Consider the following 12,269-nt stretch of genomic DNA (forward strand, 5'->3'; position numbering starts at 1 on the left):
CTGGAGAAGAGTGTGAGGATTCTAGGAGATGGAGGCAGGGCAAAGCACCAGGTAGCTATCTGTGACCCCCGTTAACTACAGAGGGATGGAGAGAAATGTCCAACTCCTGCTAGGCAGTGACGGTGGAGGGGGGAAAGAAAAAGCAGGTTTTCATCCACTTCTGTCTGGGAATCTCTTATTTATCTTAAAAAAACTCAGCTTTAGAGGAGGTCTCCTCCTCCAGCAGGGCTTCCCAGGTGGTGCTAGTGGTAAAGAACGCCCCCTCCCACCCTACCCCCTGCCAATGCAGGAGACGCTAAAGGCATGTGTTCAATCCCTGGGTCTTAGAAGATCCCCTGGAGAAGGGAATGGCTATCCACTCCAGTTATTCTTGCCCAGAGAACCCCATGGACAGAGAAGCTGGGTGGGCTACAGTCTACAGGGTTGCAGAGAGTCGGACGCGACTGAGCAGCTGAGCACACCGAATGCCTCCTCTGACAGCCTCCCTGGATTTCCCCAGGCTGCACATCCCTCTGACTCTTTCCGTGGGGCACCTGAGGCTCTTGCCCTGACTTTGTGTTTATGTTGACCCCACAGCCTGGAGGTGTCTTTCTATTTTAGGTCTGATAATCAATTTTATCTTTTTTATTTTTTCATGATTGTGATTTTGTTATTTTCAGGCAGCTTTTATTTATTTATTTTTAACTGAAGGATAATTGCTTTACAATATTGGCTTTTTCTGCCAGACTGGAAGGTTCTTAACTCGAGACTTCCTCAGGCCTTGGCCAACACGCCCCTCCCCAGAGAAGGTTCCCTGCCCGCCCCGCCCACAAAGCTTGCTCTCCCGCCCTTCTCTTCCACCCGACCTGGCTCTTGTTTTAAATCCTGTCCCCAGGCTGACATCACTCAGATGTTTCTCTCCCGCCAGGACCTCTCTCCCAGAAGCCCACACTGGACTGTCTAGCAGCCTACAAGGGCGGGACAGAGACCCCTCAAGGCTGAGCGTGGCTGAGCCCTGGTCGTCCTTCTATCCCACATCCTTCCACTGGTCCAAGGCTACAAATGACCACGTTTTTCCTTATCTCTCATACCTACATTCAGCTTGTCCAGAATTCAAAGTGATCCAGGGCCAGTCCCTTCTCACCACATCTGTCCTACGCTGCCAGCCTGCTCCAAGCACCCCCACCCAGCTCACTGCAAAAACTCTCCAGGTAGCACTGTGTCTGCTCTCCACACCCCCCAACCCCGATCTATCTTATAGGCAGCGAGGGGGATTCCTTGGAAACTAAGCTGGACCATGTCACGCCTCTACTCAAGCCCCCCAGGGCACACAAGTCCCCCTGGTCACTCTCTGACCTCAGGCTTTTCTTCCCTCCTTAGTTAACTCTGCTCCAGCCGGTTCCTCACCATTCCTTGCATGCACTAACCACGTTCCTGCCTCAGGGCCTTGGCACCTGCTGTTCTCGCCTCCTGAACACCCTCCCTGCAGAGGGCTCATCCCTTACTTCTCCTAGGCTTCAGCGCCCCTGTTTCCTCTGCCTCAGCCTCTGGTTTATTTGTCATCCTTTGGGAAGCCTGTGATTATTTCATCTGTCTGTTTGCTTGGTTTCTGGCCATCTTCCCTGCTGGAATGGATGGCCCTCCGGCAAGATCTGTTTATCTCATTCCCCAACAACTTCCCAGTGGGGTGCAGAGGGCCTGGCATATCACAGGACTTCAATACAGTTTTAAAAAATAAACAAGTGGTATTAGAGGCACCTGGAGATGGTGTGACTGGGCTCCCCAGGTGAGCCATGTGTCTGAAAGAAATAGCGGGGTCCCTCCCCCCATCGTTTCCCTTTCTTCACTCTGCTTCCTTAAGAGCCCTTGGTGCCTCTCCTATGGTGTGTGTCTGTGGCCTGGGGTCTCTTGACCCATGGCCACGCCAAGTTCAGGTTCACTGTGTTTCTGTCGTCTGGGACCCTGGAGGCATCAGAACTGGAGGGTAAGGCGGTGGCTCCTACCCTCCTTCTGAGCCCAGGGTCTATCAGGGCACAGACCTGGCCTGGTGTAACGATGAAAATGAATGGGATAAATGATAAATGATGCCTGACCTCATTCCCGGCCACAGGTTGTAAGGTGCTCATGTTCACCCCTCCAGGTTGCATGTTTAACGTGTGGGCCCCATGAAGTCAAGGCAGCCTCACTGATGCCCTCGTCCAAACACACGTGCTGTTGTCTCCTGCACAGAGTGCCTCCGACCCTCTGGTGGCAGGGTGAGGAAGGGCGTGGGCTCTGGTGTAAGGAAGATGTGAGCACCGATCTAAGGTCTGTTGCTTGCTACTCTACCACCACAGATATGCTGTTTAACTCAGTTTTCTCCAAATAAAATGGGATCGCGAGAACACCGTCCCCACCTCCCAGGGAGGCTTAGAAGAGGAAAGTGTGCCAAGGTCTTAGATCAATGCAGCACGTGCTGAGGGCTGGCTGACTCAACTCCCCTTTCTCCCTGCCTTCTTCAACCACAGAGGCCATAAAACTAGTAATTTTACCAGTCTAGTCCTGGGCTCATCCTAGCCAATGAGTTATAACAGGTCTTCTGAGGAGTGTTCTGGGAAAGCTTTTGTGTTCCTGATAAAATATGCTGCAGATCCAACCAGCACAGCCTTTCACATGGCTTCTTATTTCCTGCCTGGAAGGTTGGCATAGTTCCTGGAGTTGTGGCAGCCATTTTCCCACCATGAGGTATCACTCAGGAAGGTAGAAAACCAACATGCAAATGATGGGGAACTAAATCACCAAAGTAGCTATTGGGACACTGAATGGGTCTTGAAGCCACTCACTTTTCTGGGACACCCTGGATTCTTGTAAAGAGAGAAAAACTCTTATCTATTCACTAGTGCAAGTCAGCCAAATACAGATCTGTAGTACACAATTTCTAGTGCACAACAACTAAAATATTAGCTACTATGTTGGTTTTATGTAGCTATTACTATTTTAGAATCAAGAGGTCAGTGGGGCCAGAAGCCAAGCAACCAGCTTTGGGCCTTGTCCTTTAGGGCAGTGATTCTCCTGCTTTATTGGGTCCTCATGTGCTTTGAGAATCTGAAGGCTCTGGGCCCTCCCCCCCAAAATGCTCATATTCAACATCTAGTTTCAGGGTCTGTGGGCCTTTGCTGACTCCAGGGACATGAAAGGCTGGTTGCGGGGGGGGGGGACGGTGCTAAGGGGGTTGGAACAGTCATGTCCCTGGACAGGCTCTAGGAAGGCATCAGAACAGTGATCCCCACAGGCCTGAGCAGGGTGTATGTCATTCCTCCCCCAATCTTTGACCCCTGCCACTCCTGAGGGTCAGAGGAGGAGCTGACCCATTCCTGGGTTGTGCCTTGGGAGCAGGAGGCCCTGCCTGGGTCAGAAATGCAGGGAGTGGCAGGACTTCTGGTAAACACACGTGGCTAACAAAGGAGCCCTTTCATGACTCCATTGTCCTGAGGAAGCTGGCGGGGGGTGCACCAGGACCTTCTGAGACATCGTTGTGGGCATGGGGCTGCCAGGAGCATACGTGTCCAAGATCAGACTCTGAACCCCAATCCTCCCCTCTCAGCTCTGTGCCCCTTCCCAGGGGGGCCCTCCCTCTCTCTGGACATGCTGTACCCCAGGCCTCAGCAGGATCTAGGACAGGGAAGGGGGCTGTAGGACTCCCATCTGGGCTCCGAGTCTGTCACTGCCCAGCTGTGAGGCCGCTCCCCATATCATCACCTTTCAGCACCCCAGGTTCCTTCCTGCAAAGGGGGCCCATGGCGCCCTCTTCACAGGGGCAGTAAGGAATAGAGGTGACAAGTGTATGTGGCATCCTGTGTGCACCTAACACTTGGTGACACTGTGAGAATTTGGCTGGCTCTTCTGATGGGGTGTTTTCCCACTCTTACCTGCATGATCAATTCCTACAAAGTTCAGAACAAATGTCACCTCCTCCAAGAAGCCTCCCAGATTGCCCCAGCTAGAGACAAAACTGGATCAGCTTTAAAACAGTCCTGTATTCTTACCAAATTGTAACATCACATGGATTTTGTCTTCCATCCCCTCATATATGGATGAATCATGATAGAAAAATAATAAACAACTTTCCAGGCAGGCGTTCCAGGCTTCATCCTATAGGCCTGGCTGAAAAAGCCTGCCCTGAGGATTTAGAAATGTACCAAGCTCCAGTTTCACCACTGCATCACCAGCTAGGGATGCTCCCTGGGAAAGGGCAGTGCTTAGCTTGCCTTAAGGGTAGGACTGCAGACACTGGCTCCAGGGGAGGGAAGTCATCATCTGCACCCTCAAATTGAGCCCAGTGTGAGGTTCATCTTTGTCCCCTGGGGCCTGAACTGAAGGCCTAGTCACAGCCCTGCCTCCCAGCAGGAGCCAGCAAGCAGAGGACCCACAGCGCCCCCATGAGGCGAGGCTGAGCTTGCCCCTGGGCTGAGCTACGTGAGATGAGCTGCCTGATTTCTTGAGCCTCAGTGTTTTCACCGGCAGAATGGGCTGATGAAAGCCACTGATAGCTGGGGAAGCCCCTCCGTGCAAAGGCACAGGGGAGGGCTGGGGGTCCCCCACCCACAGACGGGCCCCCAGGTTCTGCGGGTCGCGGTGCCCACCTGGTAGGTCTCTATGGGCCGCGCCTCCATGTTCAGGTCCCAGACCTTGACCGTGAGGTAATCGCGGGTGAGCATGTACCGGCCGCTGTGGCTGAACTTCACGTCTGACACGGAGGAAATGATTTCGGAGAAGAAGGAGCGGTTACTGGGGTCCTCGGGCTCTTCAAATACTGCGGAGACAGAAACAACCAGGTCACTGGGCTGCTCCCACCTGTGAGGTTCGAACAACAGACGGCTCCACTTCCACCCTGGGCTCATGCAGTCCTTTATTCATTCATCAAACCTATAGCTAAATACCGGCAGGCACAGGCCCTAATGAATCCTCCTAGGGAGGAAGAACCAGCTCTTGGAACAACATTTATGGAGCATTTATTCTGAGCCAGATTCTGCCCTGAACTTTCCCGAACATGACCTTATCTAATTCCCCAACGCTTTGGCCACCTGATGCGAAGAACTGACTCATTGGAAAAGGTCCTGATGCTGGGAAAGATTGAAGGCAGGAGGAGAAGGGGACGACAGAGGATGAGATGGTTGGATGGCATTACCGACTCGAGGGACGTGAGTTTGAGTAAACTCCAGCAGTTGGTGACGGACAGGGAAGCCTGGCGTGCTGCAGTCCATGGGGTCGCAAAGAGTCAGACACGACTGAGCGACTGAACTGAACTGAATCCCCCAATAAAAATGTCAGGTTGGTGCCATTAATATTCCCATCTTATAGCCAAAGGAACGGAGGCATGGATGGTTAAAAGCCATGCAGGAGGTCTCAGAGCTGGAAGTGGTGGAGTGGCGGTGCTCCCTTGCTGCTCTCTGCTGCCTCCTGCTGGCGATTCTGAACTCCGGGCCCGCGAGGCCTCGGGCATCCTCGAAGGCGCTGGACCACGCTCTGGACCAGCCGGGGCACCCTCTGCGGTTCTAACTGGCTCAGGGGCCTCTGCTCCTGGTGTGCTGGGCACACATGACCGAATCCCACTCTGAGGTGTGTTGTTCGGCTGCCATGGAGTTGCAGCAAAATCAGATCTCGCCGCCACGGGTACAACCTGTGAGTCCCGTTGGCCTCCCACCTCCCATTACTGCAGGCCCGCGGCTCCACACAGGACATTGCTTTCCTGGCCCCTGAAGGCGAGAGCTTCCTGCCCCTACCAGACACCCCAGAGCGGGGTCCCCAAGTCCCTGCCGCCTGACAGGTCCCTGTGCAGCGGGACGAGCTCTTCCAGGCTCACGTCTGTTGCTGGCTGTCCCAACAGTTTGCCGACCAACACCCTCCCTGGCCAATCAGACCCTGTGGCGGCCCTGGTTCTGCAGCAGGACAGACATTAGGGTCCCTGATGACCAATTAGGACCCGAGCCACGGATGGCTCTGGCTCAGGGAAGAGGATGGGGCGGTGAGTGGGCAGCCATTTACAGTCAGTCTAGAAGGACTCAAGCATTTGATCTGTCCCCACAGGCACCAGCTGAGTGACTGTCCTGCCTGCTGGCCCACTATGAGCCTCCAGGCTTCAAACAGGGAGCAGAAAGCTGATCATGTGTCCCCAGAGGCTCATTAGAGAGACCCACCTACTGGGGACATCCTATATGCCAATTGCCCAGTCTGTCCCAGCACACTACACCGCATCCGAGAACCCAATTTCCAACTTGTCCAAGGTCGACACTGCTCCTGCCTTTCCCAGAAAGGCTCCTGCAGGGTGGCTGGGAACATTTCAAGGCCAATCTGATGGTCTCACATGCTCATGTCTGCAGGCATGCATTCGTTCTCTCAGTGAGCCAGTCTATGCTGAGCGCCCACCATTTCCAGGCAGTGATTGTGGGCCTGGGATGCTGCACTGAGCAAGGCCCCCCTCTCCTGGGTCCCCCATTCTCCTCCCAGGGACAGACAGTATAGTTCAGTGACATGCAATACTCTGGGGGAGTGGTGAGTGCTGGGAAGAAAGACAAAGCAAGTGAGGAGACAGGGAGAACAGGCGGCTGGTGATTTGGACGGACGGGGCCTCTATGGGAGAGAACATCTGAGCATAGATGTGAATGAAGTGAGATACCAGGGAGGAGAACTCCAGGCAGAAGTCATATCATGTGCAAAGGGCCTGGGGCAGTGATGAGCTGAAGGTCATGGAAGCTGAGAAAAGTGTGAGCCAGGAACTGTAAACCAGGGGAAGGGCATCATCCTGTGGGCAATGGGAAGACACAGCAGGGCTTGGAGAGAGGGCGGGAAAGGCGAGCTGTGGGTTTCTCCAGATTTCTGCTCCCTGCGGTGGTGAGGAGGCCTTCTGATGGGTCACCTTTAGCCTCTAAAACCTCTGAATTCTGATTGGTCATTTCACAAAATTGTGTTTTGTACCTGGTAATAGTAATTACACTGACACCTTTATTTCTGCAGATACCAACATTCATAACGTTTCTTTGTTAAGCCCCAAATTAAACCAATGGCATTTCCCTCTCTCAGATGCCTGGAGTAAAGAAAAAAAATTCAATACTTGATTTCCTACTTAAACTAAAGCAGTGAGATTCTGTATTGTCTTTAGTGAACAGGGATATGGACCTAACATTTGGGGGAAATGGGGCAGAGGGATTGAAAGAAGATGTACCCCAAACTCTCAGCAGGGACCTGGGTGGCACCCTGCACTTCCCCAGGTATGTGGCAGGAATTCTTTCTCAATTGAATTGGCATCTCTGCTGCTAGGGATCAGACAGAAAGTAAGATAGAAAAGCATAGAGAGTAATATTGAAACATATACATTGGGCTTCCCAGGTGGTGCTAGTGGTAAAGGACCCATCTGCCAATGACGGAGACATAAAGAGACCCGGGTTTGATCCCTGGGTCAAGAAGATCCCCTGGAGAAGGAAATGGCAACCCATTCCAGTATTCTTGCCTGGGAAATCCCTTGGACAGAGGAACCTGGGGGGCTATGGTGCATAGGGTCTCAAAGAGTCGGACACGACTGAGGTGACTTAGCATGTACACTACCATATGTAAAATGGATAGCCACCGGAAGCTTGCTGGATGATGCAAGGAACCCAAGCCAGTGCTCTGTGACAACCTAGAGGGGTGGGATGGGGAAGGAAGTGAGAGGGAGGTTTACGAGGGAGGACATGTGTATGTATGCCTGTGGCTCGGTCATGTTGATGTATGATAGGAACCATCACAATATTGTAAAGTAATTATCCTCCAGTTAAAAATAAAATAAAATAATTTTAAAATACATAAAAAGCATAAAGTGGGGTCTGTCTCTTGCACCCCGACTTTGTACCCCTTGCCTGCCTCAGGGGTCCTCTCTGGCCTCCACCCAAACCACTAGGTCTGGTCCAGCTCACTGCAGTCTGCTCCTTACAGAGCTCCCAGCACGCCTTGCGGGGGTTCGGTAGACCTATGGGGGCCAGAATCACAGAGGAGCATCCGTACTGGATGTCACAGAGCCATGGCTGTGTCTTCTGCCAGCTTTAAGGAGCAGGGAGCCACAAAGGTCAAAGGCTGAGAAGATGATTGAATCCATAGTTGGAAACAGAAGCGCCAAACAGCCATGGCAGCCTCAGGTCTGGCTGTCTGTGGGCATTTCTGCAGGTTTGTTTTAAGCACAAAACACCAGAATTGAAAAAGATTAGTGCGAAGGGACATGAACAAGCTTGAAAAAAGTTATATGGAGAAGTTCTCAGCTTTCTTTTCAAACTTTTCTATGACATTGTTTTGTGGCTGTTATTTTCATGTGTTTTTAAAATTCATTCTTATTGGAGTACAGTTGCTTTACAACTTGTGTGAGTTTCTGTTGTACAACAAAGTGAATCAGCTATAGTATACACATATCTCTTCTTTTTTGGATTTCCTTCCCATTTACGTCACCACAGAGCACTGAGTTGGGCTGAAATTTTCAATACAACTATTTTTTTGTTGTTGTTGTTGAAAGACTGCAGAATCTCCTGGGGCAATCTCCAGGGATTGCCCCATCCCTGCCCCCACAGCCTGAACATCCCCAGGGCATTAATATGAGACAAGGGGATCTCCCTTCTGATTGACAGAATCACTAAGGACATTTTGCAGTAATTATTGCCGCCAGGAGTTTAAAGAAGCGCATCCCAGAGCTTGGCGGGCTCCATCCCACCTTCTCTCCCCTGCCCTGATTATTTTTAAGTTGGGAGGCTCTGAAACAGCAGACACCCATGCCTTATCTTTTTAGAAAAACTAATTTTGCATAATGAAGGCACCTGGGGCCCTAGTTGGTTCCCTGACAACCACGCCCTCCTCTCTGGGTGTCACAGGAGGGGAAGGGGTGAGGAGCCCCCTCCCTGTCATGCTTGCCTGAGTGAAGAAAAGGACCCTGGGGAGGTTCTGAAGCACCTGAGATGCAAGAAAAGGGAAGTGAAACCTGAGATGGGGGCCTGCCTCGTATACAACTCCGATGTGTGCTTCTGCTTAAAGCCCTCCGTTGCTCCCAGCGCCCACAGGCCCAAGGTTCAAGCTCCCACATGTAGCCAACAAAGCTCCTTCCTAATCGGGCCCTGCTGCTGCAGCCTCATAAACCCAAATTCCCCTCCTGCAGCCACACGCCGACCCCCTTCCCTACCAGGGTTCCAGGGCCTGGAATAGGGTGAGGCAAGCAGACCCTGAGGGCAGGCGCCACATTGAGCAGCTCACTCTCGGGGTCGCCTGAAATGAATGTCTCCTTCCATGGTCCAGCTTAGGGATCTCACTCGCCTTATCCCAGCCCTTGCCCTGCCATATACCAGGCAGCAGAGCGGAGCCAAGCTCTGTGTGACTTCAGGCAAGCCCCTTAACCTCTCTGAGCCCAAGTTTCCTCACCTGGAGGGCAATCATGGTGAGACCTCCAGAGGTAACACCTGGAAGCACCTGGCCCAGTGAGGTCCTTGAGTAGCTGCTCAATAAAAGAGTTGTTTTTCGCATTGTTTTTGCTTTTTTCTTTCCTACCTGTCTTTCCTACCAACTTCTATACACCCTTCAGAACCCCAACTCAAATATCCTGTTCTCCGTGCAGCTTGTCCAGCTGTTCGCCAAAGAAATCAAATGCTCCCCATTGTTGCCTGCACAGCCCAGGGGTACCCTCTTGTATGGCATCAGTGAGGATATCATTGGGGATAACCTGGTTACCCCGTGGGGCTGTGAGCTCTTGTCAGCCTGTGGGTGGTCTTCTCTGGGTAGGGATGGGGAGGTGGGGGGTTAACTGAGCAGGCAGAACTGACCAAGTGGGACTGGGAGGAAGGGAGATTCAGGGCTGATGGAAGAATGGCCCTGGCTTGAGCCACACGCTCTGGGACAATGGTGCAGGGCAGTGAGACCCTGGAAAGAAACACGGACGGACAGAGGTGGGGCTGTGGGGCTGCGGGGCTGCGGAGGTGGAGAGCCCGGGAGGAGACCGCCCTGAAGGAACAGAAGGGTCCTGCCCGGTTCATGCTCCTGGCTGCCCTAGCAACGGGTCCCTCCTCTACTCTGATATTATGAGAACATCCACTTGAAAGATGAACACGTGTGCCCAGATGCGTCCCACCTTGGGCTCCAGGATCAGCAAAGGGGTGGGCCATGGATCCTGTTAAAACACACCCAGGCCAAAGCACCCGTGGTCCCTGTGCTTTCAGAGTAAACCCAGAGCACCTCACCGAGGTCTGGAAAGCCCTCTTCACGTGGACCCTCCTCACTCCATGCACTTCTGCCCTCACCCCCCACCTTCCCTGACTCCACTCCTGCTACGTGGGCCTCAGGATCCAGCTGCAGGACCTTTGCACTTGGCTGTGCCCTCCGCTGGGGGCTCTGCCCTGACTCGTCCCCAGACATCAGGAGCCTCCCCAGCAGAAGAGTCTGGTTTTCCCACCCCAGATCCATTAGCAGGGGTGAGTTCTGAGAATCTACCCTATCCAGGCCCTTTAAAAGAACCTGGTTCACCCCTAACTCCCATGAGCATTCTTTGTTCTCAAGGTTTCTGTGAAGAGTAAGTGAGAAAGCGCACAGGCTGATAGGCATGAGACTTCTGGAGCCTCTAATAGGCTCTGCTTAGCTGTGTGACCTTAGGGGAATGTCTTAACCTCTCTGTGCCTCTCAGATAAACAATAACAGCTGTGATGAACAATAACAGCCCTCAAAGATGGCCATATCCTCATCCCTGGGACCTGTGTGTGTGTTACCTAACATGACAAAAGGCTTTGCATATACAAGCTTAGGATCTCGAGTTGCAGAGATTACCCTGGACTCTCTCATGTGGGCTGGCCCACTGGTAATCATAAGAGGAAAGGAGGACCATCAAAGGCAGAAGAAGAGGGGACAGGATGGAAGCGGGGGTTGGAGTGATGCATTTTGAAGACGGAAGGGGTCACGAGCCAAGGATCATAGGTGACCTCTAGAAGCTGGAAAAGATAAAGAGACTGATTCTCCCCTGAAGCCTCTGAAAGGAATGCAGGCCTGATAACACTGGATTTTGGACTTCTGCCCCCTAGAACTGTCAAAGAATATATTCATGTTGTTTTAACCCACTGAGTTCATGGCAATTCGTTACAGCAGCCACGGGAAACCAATACACTCGGTTTCCTCATCTATAAAATTATTCCTCAAATAATCGAGGACTTGCATCATAGCACAGCTCTCAGGACTTAATGAGATGTAAACTTTGAGCACCAACGTCATCAGTGATTCCTGCTTCACCCAGTACTGGGCTGGCGTGGAGTAGGGGGCCCACCGAGGGGAGTGACTGTCATTACCGCCTATTCTAGGGAATCTTCATGTCTCTTGGCATGGCCCTTCCTTTTGGCAGACTCTGTGCTGTGAAAAGCAGAAGTGACTGTCTATTTTGAGGATTCAAGCACAGTTGTTTCCATGGTTACGCTGTCATTATGACTAGCAGACAAAAGACCCAGCTTTCTAGTGTGTTGGAGAAGGACAGGAATCTGTGGGTTGGGCAGCAGTCTGTGCCCCTTGGCTCTGCCCCTGATGATGGGGAGGGGCCTGGGGAAGCCACTGTTTCTCTGAGCCTCGGTTTCCTCATCTGCCCAATGACAGAAGTCAACACGTGATCCACTTGTGATCTGGGACGCCCTTCCTTCAGTGAACAGAAAATCACAGTCTTACCCACTGGGAAAATGATGCCTGGACCATTCATCTCTGGGATGTCACGATCAGCCATCCCCTGAGTTTTGAATAGTAACTAAATGGGTAGAAGTGAGATGTAAAGAACAGGTCCTAGCCTCCAAGTCTCTTTAAAACAAGATTTGGCTCCAATAACAGCCATTTGTTCTGATTAAAAATAACAGCCAAATTGGCAATCATCTGCTTGCTTAATTTCTCAGGAGAACTAAGAACATACGCCATCTGGAGAATGCAGACAGTAGGGTAGGTATTTCCTCGACTTAGGACTTGTGGCAAATGAGATGAAGAAAGGAAGACAGAAGCTGCAAAGTATTGTCTAGAGCCTAGTGAACAATCCTGTCACTGGCATTAATGAGAAAGTTTCTGTGCAGAATATGGAGTTTGAGAATGAAAAGAAAATTCTAGAAAAATGCATTTTAATACAAAATTAATTCCCTTAGAAAACCCATATAAACCAATAAACAAAAAGGATCTACATGTGAGTTTTACTAAGACTTCAAGGAGCAGATATATTATACTAACTGTTCTAGGGGAAAAAAGAGAGAAAGCGGCCAGTTCATTTTACAAGAGAACAATCCTCTTAATAAAACTGG

General features: G+C 51.6%; 1 protein-coding gene across 1 annotated transcript in view; it reads right to left on the reverse strand.

Annotated features, from left to right (window-relative positions):
- The window catches only part of PPP2R2C (protein phosphatase 2 regulatory subunit Bgamma), a 50,780-nt gene that overhangs the window by 12,182 nt on the left and 26,329 nt on the right, over positions 1–12,269 (reverse strand). The window contains exon 4 of the mRNA XM_065914258.1: positions 4,602–4,771. Coding sequence (XP_065770330.1) covers positions 4,602–4,771 — 170 coding nt within the window. The remainder of the gene's footprint in view (positions 1–4,601; positions 4,772–12,269) is intronic.

Source organism: Muntiacus reevesi, chromosome 22, assembly GCF_963930625.1.
Source record: "Muntiacus reevesi chromosome 22, mMunRee1.1, whole genome shotgun sequence".
In the NCBI taxonomy this organism is placed as follows: Eukaryota; Metazoa; Chordata; class Mammalia; order Artiodactyla; family Cervidae; genus Muntiacus; species Muntiacus reevesi.